This window comes from Eubalaena glacialis, chromosome 4 (genome assembly GCF_028564815.1).
Source record: "Eubalaena glacialis isolate mEubGla1 chromosome 4, mEubGla1.1.hap2.+ XY, whole genome shotgun sequence".
Classification (NCBI taxonomy): Eukaryota; Metazoa; Chordata; class Mammalia; order Artiodactyla; family Balaenidae; genus Eubalaena; species Eubalaena glacialis.
In genome coordinates this window covers 77,582,728-77,599,941 of record NC_083719.1, presented here as the reverse complement: position 1 = coordinate 77,599,941, position 17,214 = coordinate 77,582,728, and the positions used below count along the sequence as shown (strand labels likewise).

Here is a 17,214-nt window from a genome sequence, read left to right as displayed (position 1 = left end):
ACTACTGAGCCTGCGCTCTAGAGCCCACGCACCACAACTACTGAAGCCCGCATGCTGCAACTACTGAGCCCGTGTGCTGCAACTACTGAAGCCCACGCGCCTAGAGCCCGTGCTCCACAAGAGAAGCCTGCGTACTGCAACAAAGACCCAACACGGCCAAAAAAAAAAAAAAAAAAAAAAATGAAGGAGGTTGTAAAAATGTGAGAAAAAATAAAAAGAATTTTTAAATCTAGAGAATAGCTATTAATCCCAAGCTCAATGTAATTATATCACAAAGCGAGATTAAGGTTACTCATTTAAAAAAATTTTTTTTTCCCTAACATTAAATACATATGATCTGAAGACTTGATTATGAGAGAAATGAACTCCAAAATAGTTATGGAGATAATAAGAGAAGACCTAGGTGCTTTAAATGAATTCCCTTCCATTCTGAGCAATAGACATATTGATTAATAAATTCATCTCAGCGTGGAGGCAAGCTTTTAGCTGTCACAGAGTCAGTCCTTTGCCCCATTACATGGCTCTATTTTAGCAACTTGGGTGAAGACAAATTTGTCATATTTTCCTAATTCTGGATGTCAAAGTTCATAGGGACAGTCAATATGTTGTACGCCAGATAATATTTTACAAAGTCCTGATCATCTGTAACAATGGATCAAATATATTCCTATGAAAAAGACTTAGAAGGTTCAGCTTAATGCAAGTTCAGTACCCATCACTGTGCCATGACTGCTGCAACCCTACAACTGTCTTAGGGCAGGCGATGGAATGGTAGGATAACTCCTCGTACAATGAGACATTTCAACAAAAGGTGTTTGAAAGAATTGATGAAGTACACCAATACCTCCTACAAACAACCAGAACTTTAAAACATGCTCGTGAAGTGAATGAATGAACGAAGGAATGAACGAATGAACAAATAAATGAGTTCTGCGTAACCATCTCTATCAGTATGTATGGACCAATCCTGTCATTTTCCATTCAGGAACCCAAAGATGTGATCATTTGAGGGAAATTCAATGTAAATTCTGTTTTCTATAATGCCTATACAAAATAATACAGCACCACACTCAACTGACACTAATAAGGGCCACCATTCAGTTGAAAAAATTCTGTATTGGCAAATCCTACCTCCTTAGAAAGGGATTGCTCAAAAACACTATGCTTCAAAATTATCTAGCTGCAGAAATTGTTGTGAGGGCACATTTAGTTCATTTAGCCAAATTTCCAAAGTAAGACAAGCACTAATATATCTCTTAATGAACAGAAAAAAATGAGTGAAGTAATGTAATTTTTGTAATATTTTTTTAAAAAATCAAACAACCAGATACATAGGGCCAATTACCTTGGCTTTTTTGAGCAGGTCGACTATATCGAGGTTCATAGATGCCAGTTCCCGGCTTGGCATGCTTTGCAGCTGTGTAATGATGAACAGCTCACAGATGTGCTGTAGCCTGGACACTTGGTACATCTCTGCACAGATCAGGAGACACATAGCCTGGAAAATGCCAGCTGATGCAAGAAGGGAAATAAGAGAAAATGGACCATAAAACCATTTCTTTTATGACCTAAAAACAAAACAACAACAAAATCCAAAAAATGCTGGCTATATCATCCAATGTAGAATAGAATGCCTAAAAAAGCCTTGAAGGGGTAAGTCAGCAATCTAAACTATTACTCCATTTTAAAAGGAATTCATTCAAGACTTCACACACAGAAGTGAATCTGTTGCTGTTGTTTTTAATTCTCCAGAGAAAGAGATTCTACAATTGCCCTTAATAATCAACTCCAGGGCTATTGGGTAATTCTGTCTGCTAGCTATACTAAATCCTTGCAATTTTTCTTCTTCTGGCTTTAGTCCCCAGGTTTGTTTGTTTTGTTTTTATTGTGGTAAAATAAACATAACATAAAATTTACCATTAATCTTTTTTTTTTTTTTTAATTTATTTTTTGGCTGCATCGGGTCTTTGTTGCGGCATGCGGGATCTTTTGTTGTAGTGCGCAGGCTTCTCTCTAGTGGTAGCCTGTGGGTTCTCTCTCTCTAGTTGTGGCGCACAAGCTCCAGGGCACGTGGGCCCTGTAGTTTGCAGCACGCAGGCTCTCTAGTTGAGGCGCGGGGTTTAGTTGCCCCGCAGCACGTGGGATCTTAGTTCCCCGACCAGGGATCCAAGCTGCATCCCCTGCATTGGAAGGTGGATTCTTTACCAGTGCACCACCAGGGAAGTCCCTAGCATTAATCAGTTTTAAGTGTAAAGTTTAGTGGCATTAAGTACATTCACGTTGTTGTGTAACCATCACCACTACCTTCTCCAAAACCTTTTTCTTCTTCCCCACTGAAACTCTGCACTCATTAAGCACTAACTCCCCACTTCCCCTTTCCCTCAACCTCTGGCAGTCACCAAGGTTTTTTGTTTGTTTTTTTAACACTTCTCTGTAATTCTTTCTTGTCCCTCTTTAAACTCCTTACATTCTTTGTAGCTAGGAACCAAGAAGAGCGTGTATGATAACTATTTATCATAATGAATAGATTATTTTTCTTTCTGCAATTTTCCCAATGCAAATTTTCCAGTATCCAGCTTAATTTTTTGATTATTCATTTTGACTCATTTCCCCCCCACACACACACCTTCACCTTTTACCAATTTTTAAAGTGTTTTGTCTTATAGTTATTATTGCTTTTCTGAGCATTTTTTCTAATTAGTAAGATAAAACTTAAAATCCAAAGCTTCAATTACTCTAGTGAGAGGATGATTAAGAAACCAAATTTCCTTATTATTTCAAAACTGGTCAAATTTTTAAATTTAATATATAAATTTGCCAATACTGAAAGAATAAAATACACAATAACACACGTTCTGATAAGAATCAATGATGTCTTTTTTTTTTTTTGGCTGCGTTGGGTCTTCGTCGCTGCGCGCGGGCTTTCTCTAGTTGCGGTGAGCGGGGGCTACCCTTCGTTGTGGTGCGCGGTCTTCTCATTGCGGTGGCTTCTCTTGTTGCGGATCACAGGCTCTAGGCACGTGGGCTTCAGCAGTTGCAGCACGCGGGCTCAGCAGTTGTGGCACGTGGGCCCTAGAGCATGCAGACTTCAGTAGTTGTGGCTCGTGGGCTCTAGAGCGCAGGTTCAGTAGTTGTGGCGCACGGGCTTAGCTGTTCTGCGGCATGTGGGATCTTCCTGGACCAGGGCTCAAACCCGTGTCCCCTGCATTGGCAGGCGGATTCTTAACCACCACGCCACCAGGGAAGTCCAATGATCTCATTTTTATTAAACAGAAATGATAAGCCAGTCTTTAACACTGGTTTTGTAACTGGCTCCAAAATACTCTATAGAAGGCTGCAAGACCATAATTAATTCAATTAAAAGAATGTTCTGTTCTGGAACTTCTAAAACTTTTCACTAGAGGGCTCATGACTTGTTTAAAACTTAGGAGATTTCAATAACGAACACTGGAAGTCTTCCAAATCTAAAATTAAAGCAGTAAACCTGAAGAGAGGTATGGTCTGAAATGTGTAGTTTCTTGGCCAGGTTCTGTAACCAAGGTCTCAGGCTCCTGGACTAAGCCACCACGGGCTTATTCTAGTTGTGTTTGTGGTAGGAGCCATCTGGTGGCCAAAGGACAAAGACTAATTAAAATGGGCTTCCACGCCTGCATCCCAAGGCTCCAGGCCTGTTGAAAGGATTCTACAATTTCTCCAAAGTGCCTCCAGCTACAGGAAACCTGCAAGATCTGTTCCAACCTGAAGCTGCCATAGACAGTTCCTAGTTAATGGTGAGTAGGAAAATAAACCCTACAGTCCACTGGACATTCTAAACCATTTAGGAAAAGTTTTTGGATAAGTCAGCTTTAGGAGTCTGACTCTAGGAGAAGTCAGGAAAAGTCAGACTTTTTAAGTTTTTAAATAAAAGTCAGAAAAAGGCCATCCTCTGGGCCAGAGAGATGACCAAAGGAGTCTCAGAATATTGAAATTCCTTAAAGTGCCTCAAACAGAAGTCAGAGCCATAACAGCAGCTGCCCAGCCCTTTTCTCCTCATGAAAGGGACCGTGTTCTAAGGAGCTCTCTGCTCCAGTGTGTAGAAGTGAAGTAGCCACTGGGTACCACAAGACACCTCCATTTCCAGGGTGCCTACTGTGATCAGCACGCTGTTGGTGCTGGCTGGGACATGTGAACTTATCCCAGGGTCTGAGCGCCCAGAAGAGGTACCCAGTCACTGCTCTTCCACGTGAACTGACTGAAAGTTCACTGTTGTCCCCAAATCACCTCCACCTGCTTATTAGCACATTCCATGACGTCAACTCTCATACACCTTAAACGAAAAGAGATTTCATAGAAAGCAATTTCTCAAAATGGGTTATCAGGAAAGAAAGAGTTATGAGATTCTATCTAACATTTATAATGGCTCACCTGGGCAACAGGAGTCTGTGTATAGGTATTCTAAGAATGACAAGAAAGTCTCTTTGGAAACACCATAAACTGGAATCAGAACACTCTTTGCTTCCATGTAATTCCCATTAAACATGGCTGCCATCACTTCACACCGGGCCACCAGGACGGCCCTGTGGGCTGGCACCGTCGTACCTGTAAGGTTAGACAGGGAAACAAAGCTAAGGGAGATAAACCTGCAGAGTTATTGTTCTAGCAATTTTCCTTCTAATTAGAATGGTATTGCACTAGGCACGGCTAAGCTGATATTCAGAAACCAGACGTGGAGGTGATAACCTGTATTAAACTTTGGAGACTTTGTAGTTTTAAAATAAATTGAAAAATTAAGAGTTCAAAAGCTGACTTTGAAACCAACAATTTGCAAGTCAGGCAATTATTTGCTACTTAGTTTTTATTTCCTGAAGACAGAAACACTGAAATGCAATATTTTGCTTAATGTCTTTTTATCATGAAACATCTATTCTTTGCAATTGGCTTGAGACACCACCACCCTCCCCTGCCCATGTGTCTCAGAAGAAAATACAACCATTACTCACAGTACAGTCCTGGCTGGGCTTCCCTGTATCAGAAACAGTAAACATCCTTAGCCTAAGTAGTCCATAGATCACAGCAGGAATGGCAAGGGAATCTCTTCTGGGGCCAAGGGGAGCATTTCAGACTTTATGGGTGACGTGGATGGGCATGACCTAGTCCCCTGCTTCCTCCCTGTCATACGACCTCCACGGGAAACTCTTTCCTAAATGAACAACACCTGCCTGCTTGTGGGAGCGCCAGAGCGGCTTTCAATTTTAAAGGCCCCTCAGTCTACACCCCTCACTGAAGCTCATTAAACTAAACCGACTCTCCCCAGTGAAAGCTTGCTAAGCTCTCCAGCTACTGCGCCACCGCACCAAGGCAGTGCCAGATGGGACGCATGTGGCCCAGGGCTCACAGGTGGAGAAGCAGTTCTTACCACTCCCACCACCTTAGGAAACCACGAACCCATAGTGAGCCCTCAGTTCAGTCTAGATCAGATCAACAGATCATCACCAAGCATCCACCATGTGCCAATCACCGTGTTTGGTACAAAGATGAGAAACATGGAGCTACCCTGCTTTGGAGCAGCCAAGCTTTATAGTTTGGTGGAAGACACCACCGCCAGTGTAAGTGACAAAACTGTGCCTTTCCAGAAAGTAACACTATGAGCCAGACCACTCTGCTCTGCCCAAGAGTCTTCACCTGGCAGCCCCTAAATCTCATACTTCTCAGGGACATATATTCTTCTCCAAAATATTTACAATTACTGTTCTTCATCCTCTTGAAATCCACGCAAAACATCTTCTGGCTCAGAAAAAGGAGAAAAAAGTTCCACGTAAACCCAGTGACTTTCTCCAAAGCCAATAACCCCTCAGGATCCATACGCAACGCTGGACAGTGCCAGTTCTGAGCTCCCTGCTTGGTACTGTCACCCACACAGGCGCACCTCCCCCAGGAGGGCGCAGGGAGAAGCCACAAGAGCTCTCTTCCCAGGTCCTCACACCTACGAACAGGCAGCCTCCCCTCTCAGCCCCTTCCCCTTCCTCTCTGCCTCTTTGCCTTTTGGTCACCTGCCCTCAAGGTTACAGTGTCCATCTCTGGGGGATAACCAGTTTCCATAGCTAAAGCATGCTGGATACATTTGTACACGGCAATTAAAAAGGAATTCAAACAGGCGATGTTATTTGACTTGTAACTTTAGTCTTAAAATCTTAAATAGGGAACCATGAAAAAAAGAAAAAGAAAATTAGAAGTATGGCTTAAACAAACTAGATAACCCATCATTTGGATTAAGCAGAGGGATTTAAGATTGGCAAGAAAATACCTGGTAGATAGTAGATGGGAATGAAGCTTGATGGGTAACCTTGAAATTTTAACAGAAATTTTCCATTGATAATGTAGTTACACCAGAGTTACAAAACCAGCAACAAAACACTCAGTACCTTAAAGCATTTTCAAAGCCCATTTCAAGCTTCGAATTTAGTTTGAAAAACCATTATACCTCCAAGAAAACATCCATTTCTGTTTCTCACCTTTTCAAACTACTGTTTTGGTGTTATAAATTGTTCTATTGTGAAACTGTAATACAATACCTCGGTATGGTCACATTTTTAAACATTGTATATAAAACTGTATAAATGTATAAGCACTGTATAAAACATGCTGAATGAAAATAATGCAATGATTATTTATGCAACAGCAATAGGATAGAGCTGAAGAATTACTGGGGGGAAAAAGACATCAATTTTCAAGCTAAGAGATAAACATGTCCTTTCAAAATGTCAAGGCCTAAAGTAACTTTCCTTTGGAGTATTTAATTGTTGTTACTGTTTTTGAAGAATTTTTTTAAGGAAAAGAGTTTTAAGAGTGAAACAAAATTTAAAAGCCCAAGTTTCTAGTAACTTTGCACAGATTATCAAAGATCTTTGTTTTTATTATATACTAAAATAAAACACTACATTTGTCATACCTTCTTCACACTACTTGCCAAGTTTCAAAAATGAAATTTTTAGAATCATTTTTTGTTTTATTCTGAAAACAGGAAACCTGCCTAGCTCAAAAGAGATTTAGAATATGTACTAAGTAAACAAGACAGAATATAACTCTGTAAAAGTATTTTTCACAAGGCACAGATTCAAATGTCAAAAGGAAACATATCTTTCTACATCAGATCCAAAAGTTTACCATGACTAGTTTTAGAGCTGCTTTTTTCAAAAGTATTTAATGGAAAAAGATACAAACTCAAACAACAAATTGTGGGTGGTAGTTTTATATATATACATACACACACACACACACATATATTTGTGTGTGTGTGTATATATATATATATATATATATATATATGTATATGTATATATTTGATAACTATTTATTTCAGGGATAGTAAATAGGTTTTATATCCCATGTCAACTCCAGCCAGTTGTCAGTGATGCCTGGAACATTTTTTGAAAAGGCTTTGCTGCAGCCCTCGGTTCAGCACACAAAAAAAGCAGTGATCCACCAGTGTTGGATGCCATTGTAGGGGGAGAGTAGTGGAGTCTGCCCATCAGGCCTCTAAACACACCTTTATATGCACCATCTCCATCTCCATGACCACTCACCACTCTCCCAGGTAGAAACTAGTATCCCCATTTTATAGGTGAGGAAACAGAGGATCAGAAATGTAAAGTAACACAACAAAACCTATTATATAGTAAATATGCATCCAAGCAAGACCCTGACCTGGTCTGTTACTATCATCTCATCAAGCTTAACACTAAAAAGGACCTTTTAGAATCTACATGGTTCACTTTCTCCACTTTACAAATGAGAAGACTCAAGGCCAGACATATTAAGGACTTGCCCAAGGACACACACAGGTTGGAAGGCAAAGCCAAGGCTAGAGCTAGGGCTCCAGACCCTCCTCCAGAGCAGACAACACTGCTGCTTCTACACACTGGAAGCTGCCCTCCCCACACTCCTCAGAGCTCAGTTTGCCTCTCCTCCAGCTGATGGCAGAGAAGCTGTTGCTGGACCCTGCTTCCACCCATTCCTGCTTCTCTCTGCTCCTGATTCCCTTGGAGGCCTTGGCTGTTGAGCTGAGGAGGCTACAAAGGGCACTAGAGCAGCTGCCATTCAGCATCAGCACAGGCACTAGAGCAGCTGCCATTCAGCATCAGCACAGGCATTACAAGGAACCCTTTGCAGATCCAGCGTCTGCAAAGGTGGGGTGTGAGCAGGTGCCTGCAAAGGGTCAGTAGGTGGAATCATGGAAGAAAAGCAAAAGACTATGAGAAAGGATTCTCCACATCACTGCTGTTTCTTTTCTCTTAATACAACATATATTTTCATGCATTAAATATTCCCCATGAAAATCTTTTCAGTAGGTTACACTAACAATGTTTGGTGTCAGTGCTTCCTATGCAAATTATAAGCAAATTTAGTCCCTTGTTAGCTTTCTTTTTTCCAAATCATTTTTTATATAATTTCAAGGTCACTCACTGTCCCATTCTCAGTGGCCCACGCTCACATTGCAGCTACTAACAGTAGCTTAGCCAAAGGCACCTTGGAAAGTTTCCAATTCACTGTTTGTCTTGGCAAGTGAGCAGAGTTACAAGTAAAACGATCTTTCTGAGGAAAATTTTTAAAAAGTAAATTACTGTTAGCTGCCATACATTTCTACCATAAAATTAAATTATATCTTCCTTTTGGTAATAGCCCATCTGAAGTGCTACTTAAGTCATTTGAAACAACTCCTTCTAGCCTTCTTGCATAATTGAAGGTATTTCACAATTCATTTTTAATACTATGCTTTCAATCTACTAAAGTGACCAAAGTATCCAAGTGAATAATCAATAATGGGCATTAAAACAGCTCATGTTTATTAAAATTAGGTAGCATTACTTTGCTACAGAGATAAAAAGCAGCTCTCCGTTGCTCCAGTGATAATTCTGAGTGCCATAAGGAGAAAATGTAGCAATATCTACGGATGCCTGATGTAAGCCAGGCACGACCTTCAACCAGACTAGTTCCTTTTGCTCAATTAAGAGAGCTGAAAAAATAAACTAGAGGTAATATAATGTTAAGGGGGCTGGTTTCAGATGATTCAAAAACTAGGATCTTAAAGAAACACACAAACAAAAATACGCAAGGGGGCGATATTACAGATCACCCCATCCCTTGCTGGTGCCTAAAAGTTAATGAAGCATTGGGTAAGGAAATAAAAATAAGGAAAAAAATATATACATTTCTTTTCTTATTTTAATAAAATATCTCATTTCCCCAGAAAATTTTTGTAGAAATTCAAGCCGTGTTAATCTACATCCTACAATAGAGAACAGTCATTCCTTCACCCAAAATATTCGAAGCTGAAATAGAAAGTTAGGTAAGAAAACAAGAAATAAAAATGAATAATGAACTTTGTAAAAATTGAACTATACCTTGTATTTCGAAGACAACATCAGCAAGCATTGGTTTATTAAGGAAAAACTTGAGGGAAGTGTTATAAAACCACAGAGGTTTTCTGGCTTGATAGGTTTTGCAGTTCCTTAGGCAGTTAAACTATAAGGAAAAATAAAAATACAAGGGGAAGTGTTATACAATATGCTTTGGTAATTTGCCTAGAGAATTTGCAAAACTGTGCTAAATGTCTAAAGAAGTAATGATTACCTCCTCTATGGCATCTCTGATCACAGCTTTCACAGAAACTTACCCTCAAGAACTACATCTGCTACCTGTCAATGAGCAACACTGCCCTATGCAGCACTCACAGCAGTGAAGGAACTGGCTAAGTGAAAACTCGACTCTACAGCTGAGAAGCTGCGGGGTCCTGAATCCCCACGGGCTTTTGTTAGCTGGGAAACAGACAACAGTAGTGCAATCTCATATGAACACCTAGTACAATATGTTTGCATATACAACCTGCTTGTTTATTCACTAATTAAGAAAATATATACACAAAACTTAATTTGTAATTAAGAAAACATATTTTCACCTATCACACCATGTCCTACTTCTCACTAGATCCAACATTAAAACACCTGAGAGTGATGGATTAATTCATCTCCGTCTTAATCTGCAAACGTATAATCCTAAATATCTTTCCTGCCCACAGTTGTCATTGCTGGAATCTTGATCATCAAAGGTTGCCTGCATCTATGATCTGGAGCTCTAAAGAACCTGTCCCATGACCACACCTATCTGTCCTCTCACAACTGCTAACTGGCAGCCTCCATTAACACCATCTCTGACCTCGGGGTTTCCAGCCTTCCTCTGCTCCCCACTCAGGATTTGGTGCTTTGTTTATCCTTTCTGTGATCCTTCAGACAATCCTTTCTGGATTGTTCAGGCTCAGAACCTCAGCCTGGGTCAGACTCTGACCCTCTGCTTGGCTAGGTAGGGAATTCAGAAAGCTTTATCCCTAAGAAATAATCAAGCATACAACTTTAGCAATAAGAATAAACGGCACCTACTCCCCACTCTGGGTTAATCTACTATGGTGGGAAGTTAAAATGTTTGGCGAGAAGGAAAAAATGTTATCCTTCCTCCCAAAGAAGAACATACACTCCAGAATGACATCCATGAGCAAAACAGACAACCCAAACAGGATAATACAAATCCTACTCCTATAGTCTCAGGTCCTACACACAGTATACTTTAATACACATTGAAGGAACTCGTGGAGAGGGTTTGGGTGACTGCCACACATAAAGGAGAGGAACGGTGAAAAAGCATCACCAGAACCTGAGAGCTAGCAGGGGCTTTAGAAATCAGCCAGTTTATGCCTCATTTTATAAAAAGCCCTGAGAAGACTTACTCAAAGCCACAGGTAATTTGTGGCAGACTCACAATTTAAATGTTTATTTCCTGATTCCCAATACTCAATGAAGGAGAGAGACTCTTACCCCGGGAAAGCACAGGAAGAAAGCACAGAAGAAATCTTCTGTCCTCCTGTGCAAAGGAGGGAATTTAGTTCAATTTCATGGAATAATACAGTCCCCAGCTTTCCCTTCCCCCAGAAGAATTTGTTTTATTCTTGGTACTCAAAGAAATGACTGTGTTCAGAATCCAACCCAAGGAAAGGCTCAGGTTTAGAACAAAAGGCAACACTTCCATTCTAACCATTTATATAAAGCTTATGAATTTGTACATCATGAATATATGTAGATGTATTTCAGGTATGGATATATACAGATTATGAATCTGTATAACAGATTTCCTTGTCACCTATGCCTTGAATTTTTTTTTTTTTTTTTTTTTTTGGCTGCACCACGCGGCTTGTTGGATCTCAGTTCCCCGACCAGGGATTGAACCCAGGCCATGGCAGTGAAAGCCCAAATCCTAACCACTGGGCCACCAGGGAACTCCCACCTACATCTTGAATTTGAAAAAAACTTGAAGGGCAGAAGTTTGCAGAAAATACAGATGTACATTTTCACTGGTCCATGAACAAGTTAATCTAGGGAACTTATGAAAAGCAGAATGCAAGTTTATGTGCACGTTTCTACAAAAGCATTATTTAGTTGAATTAGATTGTAACAGAGCTACCACCCTGCCATACACCTGTACAACTGGACAGTTTCTGTGTACTTACTTCAATGTGTTATTAAAACAAGAAAAGAAAGGTCTTGCCCCTTAATTCCATGTTACTTTGTTAAAAAAAAAAAAGAGAGAGAGAGATCATTTTCTCAATTAAAGGATAGTTGGGAGTCTTTATAAAAGTCGATGCAGTTTTAAAATATTAAATTGTTAATAAACTTAGGTTGTAGAATTGACAGTTGTCTGTATAAAAATCAAAGAAATAATCTTTTTTTTTACAGTTAATATAAACCTATATTCTGCTAAGCATTGCACACAACTTACCTTTTTTATCTACTGTAGCCAATTTGTTTATCACAGAATCTGAAATAAGAATACACTGGCTAAACTGTATAATGTACTCATCTTAAAATTTAACAAACTTACTTTTAAGGCCCTTATAGACTCTGCACAATCTCAGTTACTAGAGCTTTCATGTGTACAAGTTTATGACCATATACAAAGTCTACATTTTTATAATCTTTGAACCTAATGTATAATTTTAAATCTATACTAGGTGAGAAATAAATCCTTAACTGTCTACTTAGTCAAACAGATTTCTCGGAACTCTTGAAAAAGACACACACAGAAACTGCCTTGCCCCTGAAAGCTGTTTGGAGTGAAATCGTGAGCAGTGAGAAGGCATCCCCCCACAGCAAGCTTAACTGTAACTGGACAAATTCAACAGCCCTTCATTCTTGACATAGATTGCATATTCCCAGAGCCCTAGGGGAATGTCTCAGAGAATGGAATTCACAAACCAACATTTTAAAGACATGACTCACACATATTTGAATTCTTACATGAATTAAAATCAGAGATAGCGAGAAATCATGTGTTTATATTTAAAATATTTAAATGGAAAAAAATATACTTAAGGAAAACTATATATTATTGACACTCCTCACGACTCAGTATATTCATCCATAGCATATCAGTTATAATTCAGAGAAAGTCAAAGTAAACTAACTTACAATAAACTAATTTACCTTTCCTGGTGTTTTTAAAATGCATTTAACTTTCTCAATTACATTTGAAACATCCCCAGAATCTTTCAACTTCTTCCTGATATCTTCTTCCAATTCTTCCCACTGGAAGGCGCCTGTGAACAAATTAATATACATTGGATTTTCTGTTAGAGCAGGAATAAAAATAAATCTTTTATTAGGTATCAATGTTCCTTTTTTTCAGTATTTTCTTTTAATTTTTATTTATCAAATATATATCCGTGTAATTACACTAAAACATTTAAACAGCTCTCACATTAAAAAAAAAAAGTTTGCCTTCACCTAAATTATTTCTCAAAACCTGGAGTCCTTCTTCCTGAACAGCTACTATCTCTTTATAGTAGGTGATCAGCTAGTGATAACAGCAATGGCTAGTATATGAGTTCCTGTCACAAGTGGTCCAAACCCAAATTATTTACTTGCCCTGAGTAAGAGGTAGTTGTGGTCCTTTCTAAGGTTGGATTAAATCATACTCATCATGGAGAGTAGTGACTACCATCAGGCAGAGAAGCAGAATGTATTCAGAAGGTCTCATGCATTGTCAGGGTCACAGTAGGATGTTCCATAGCCAAGTCTACAGAACCAACCTGAAGAAGGGAGCTCGATAATTTTCTGATGAGCTACACAACCATGACATTAGAAAAAAATCACCCCACCTGGTCCCTTCGTCCCTTGTTTTCACCCCAACCCACTTTCAAGCCATCTCTTTCTAGGCTCACTTCACTTCTGTCAGCCCCTTTTCCTCCGTGTCTTACAAAACACAGGGTCAGCAAAAGCTCCCCTTTTCCCCAAACACTCCTCTCACTTGGCCTACAGCAGCCTCCTACCCAGCCTCCCTGCTCCCGGGTGGCCTTTTCCCCATCAAATGTATCTTATCAATGCTGATAAGTTTCCAAAAGTGTATTTTGAGATTACCCTTATCCATCCCATGGCTTACAGAAAGTCCTAACTCCTAAAAATATAACTCAAAAAGGTGTAGACACAACTGGGAGACCCAGTTTCTAGTTTTATCTCTGCCAGTAATGACTGGTGTTAATTTAGGCAAGTCGCTTCACCTCTCTCGGTAACTTGAGATCCTTTTCTATCTACTCTCAGTCTAGCTCTTCTGATGTTTCCCTTCATGTACCCAGAACTTTGCCAGATGCCTTCGTGAATACCGGGGAGTGGAGAGGGCACAGAATAAATATTTATTGAACCAATGAGATCAGGCACTTGCAGCCAGGCTGTACCAAGGAGATCCAAAGCTCATCTGAAGAGTCAAATTGCCAGTCCAGTTGCTCTCAGGCCTCATTACAGCTGAGCCCTGCAGTACTTAGCATGTTTGCCTATCTTTAAACTTCTCCTTACCTGCCCTTGACAAGAATGCTGACAGAAGCGAAGTGTAGTAGTTTTCCTCTTCCTCAACTAATGATTTTCAACTTAAAGTCACGTACTCTTTTCACAATCTGATAAATTTTTGGCTCACCACTCCTGAAAATTTCCAATGCACATATAGACATTGCAGTCTGTATAAAAATGTTAGGAGTATAGCTGATTCACTTTGTTATAAAGCAGAAACTAACACACCAATGTAAAGCAATTATACTCCAATAAAGATGTTAAAAAAAATTTAAAAATAATAAAAAAGGTAATTAAAAATATTAAAAAAAAATGTTAGGAGTAGAAGAACCCCTTAGAAGCCAAGGGACCCCAAATCAAGAAAATTCACTCTAAGCCAGTGATTCTCACCTCTAGCTGTGCATTACATTTACCTGGGGATCGTTTATAAAATACCATTGGAGGAGGTTTTATCCCCAGACCAGTTAGATTAGAATTTCTGGGGCTGGGGCCCGGACATCAATTTTAAAAGCCTCCCAGGTGATTCTAATGTGTATTGAGCGCTGACAACTATTGCTCTTCCTTTAGACATTTCATCCACTATCAAAACCCAGGGTCAGTGGCATGCAACAAACAGTGTATGTACGTAGTTTTGACTGTCTACACTCATGCATGTTAAAGGACAGCACAGATATTGTTTCTTAAAAGTAAAGTTATATTAACTAAAGAACACCTACACAATATATCTCCATTCAGAAGAGTACTTGAAAGAAAGCAAGCATCAAATCTAAATATATGGGATTAGTAGCAGGTAAATCTCTACAGTCCACCAATCTGTTTGAGAACAGACACAGAAAGATCCAATAACTGAAAAGGAAAGTAAGACTAGTTCATAAGGGCACTCTAATGATTGGGCTGTTTTCATAATTAGAAATGCTAATCAAACCATCTTTGACACTTAGGTCCTAATAAAGCAACAGTCAGACTAAGATTTTCTTTTCTTTCTTTTTTTTTTTGTGTGTGTGGTAATAACATTTAACATGCGATCTATCCTCCTAACATCATTTTAAGTACACAATACATTATGTTAACAATAGGCATAATGTTGTACATACAGCAGAGCTCTAGAACTTGTCTTGCATAACTGACTGCGATTTTCTTTAGTTAACTTCTCAGAGCACCTATTTACTTAGACCCTTAGAGAGCATGGTCTACCCCTGTGCATTCAGCTGTGTTTTCATGCAGTGCAGAATAATTTCAGGAGCTGGAGAATACTATGCTCATTTCCACAGATTCATTTACTTTGGCAGCATTTCATTAAGTGATGTGAAATTCTAAGGGCCATCTGTGGCAGGAAGAGCTCAAAACTAAATTCTTGAGCCTCTTACAAAGACTTCAATTCCTCACCATCTGAGATCCCTCCACTCAGGAATTTGCCAGCATAAAGACTGTGTAGTGTATTGTAAGAATGTTACAATTGTACACCATTTAAGGATTACTCCTCAAGACCAGGAAACTGCCGGCCTCACTTTTCAGATTATTCCTCCTTCAGTGTTAGCCATTAAGTACTCAGACATTACGCAGTGTTAGCTGTTTCCAAGAGAAAATTAACATATGCAAAACATACACACTTTCACTGTATCTGTTTGCTCAGAAATTTGAATAGGAAAATAAACAGAAGCCTTTATTATATGGGTAAAGTGTTAACCAGAGGATTAAACAGGCCCTTCCTAAATACAGGACCCAAATGTCCATGGTGACACAATACCTACAAAATTTCAAATTCCTAAAGGTTAAAAAAAAAGAAGCATGTTATTTAAAAAGAATTAAGACAGTCTTTGTAATTTGGTTCATTTTTTTTTTAATAAAGCAGGAGATAGGTATAATAGGGTTTTTCAGCCCATGTTTTTGCTCAGGGCAAATATTCCCAAGCATGCCCTGTCGTGGAGTTCTGCCTCTGCATCCCAGCCCAACTGACGTGAGTACAACTGGCTCCTGTCCTCCGCGGTTCCCTACAAAACCCGCGGACAGGCCTGGGCTGCTGTGAGGAAACCAGTGTGTAATTGGGTCTTAAGACTTGTGCTCTGTTCAAAAGTTTTTAAATGTTCAACAACAATAAGACAAACAAACAAACAAAACACACAAGCCTGGCCTCTTTATTGAAGTCTTTAAGAAAAAAAAATTAGGTTTAATATTTTAGTTTGCTTTGATTAAAAAAAAATTTTTTTTTAAAAAGTAACCTATTCAGAAAGACTAAAAGGGTAAAACAAAACATCAATAAACGTTTAGACATTTGAGAATGGGAATCTGGTTGATTTTTCTTAACAAATTTTCTGCATTTTCCAAAATTGTCTTTACTGTGCAAATATAGCTTTAATGTCTTTTAAACACAGCAAACAATATCATTTTTGCTTGAGTCTAAAGTTATACTTTGTAAATAACTGAAGAATAATTAACAGGTACCTGCTGAAGCATTTATTTTCCCGTTTCCTCAACCCACATCCGGGTCTCCCTGTAGCCCCAGGTCAATGGCCTGTGGCCCTGCTCATACCTGACACCACCTCTTGACCGGGTCACATACAAGCAGAGTTCAGAGCAGAAACGTAACAGCTCAGTATCAGACTACGAAGCCTGTGCTCTGAACTGGTCAAGGGCTTGTAGCTCAGCAACTCCTCCCTGCCATCATGCCCCTCTGCCCTCTAATCACTATTCCCAGGCTCACTTAGTTTCCACCCAACCGCTAAGCATTCACTTTCCCCAACTTCAGGCAGGGGCTACAAGAATGCACAGACAGCCCCAGTTCCAGACAGCTCCGCATCAGTCAGCCTTGCAGCTGACTCCATTCTGACCCTGTGCCCTGAGACTAATAACTGGGTTCCTCTCCTGGGCCTCTGGGCTGAATTCCAGGCCCTTATCCGCTGTGGCTGGTCCCAGTTCTTCCAAGAGCAGGTGCTGCAGCTACTTGTGGGCCATGGCATCAGCATTGCCTGGAGACTGTTGGAAATGCAGAACCTCATGCCCTACCCCGGTCCCACTGAATCAGAATGTGTACATTAACAAGATCACCAGGTGACTTGTATGCACTTTAAGGTTTGAAAAGCACCGGTCCAGATGATGGACAAGCCGCAAGACCAACCAACACCTATTGTCAGAATGTTGGCTTTCCTAAGGCTGAGCTCCAGAATAACAGGGCGTTCTGACTGGACTCCTGTCTTGCCTGCTCTGTTCCATCTTCCCACCATCACCAGAGATGATCTTTCTAAAGCCCAGTCTGATCATGCATAAAATTCTAGATCAGCTTCTAAGGACAGCAGGAAGAGCGCCCACTGCCCTTGCCAGCCTCAGCTCCTTCCAGCCATCACCTCCCACTCTA

The 17,214-nt window shown here is 39.9% G+C and overlaps 1 protein-coding gene across 1 annotated transcript in view; it reads right to left on the bottom strand.

Moving 5' to 3' along the window:
• The window catches only part of RHOBTB3 (Rho related BTB domain containing 3), a 56,226-nt gene that overhangs the window by 10,820 nt on the left and 28,192 nt on the right, over nucleotides 1-17,214 (bottom strand). Inside the window, exons 7-10 of the mRNA XM_061189460.1 lie at nucleotides 12,507-12,619; nucleotides 9,381-9,501; nucleotides 4,405-4,578; nucleotides 1,346-1,512 (exon numbers count right to left, since the gene is read on the bottom strand). Of these exons, the coding sequence (XP_061045443.1) occupies nucleotides 1,346-1,512; nucleotides 4,405-4,578; nucleotides 9,381-9,501; nucleotides 12,507-12,619 (575 nt within the window). The remainder of the gene's footprint in view (nucleotides 1-1,345; nucleotides 1,513-4,404; nucleotides 4,579-9,380; nucleotides 9,502-12,506; nucleotides 12,620-17,214) is intronic.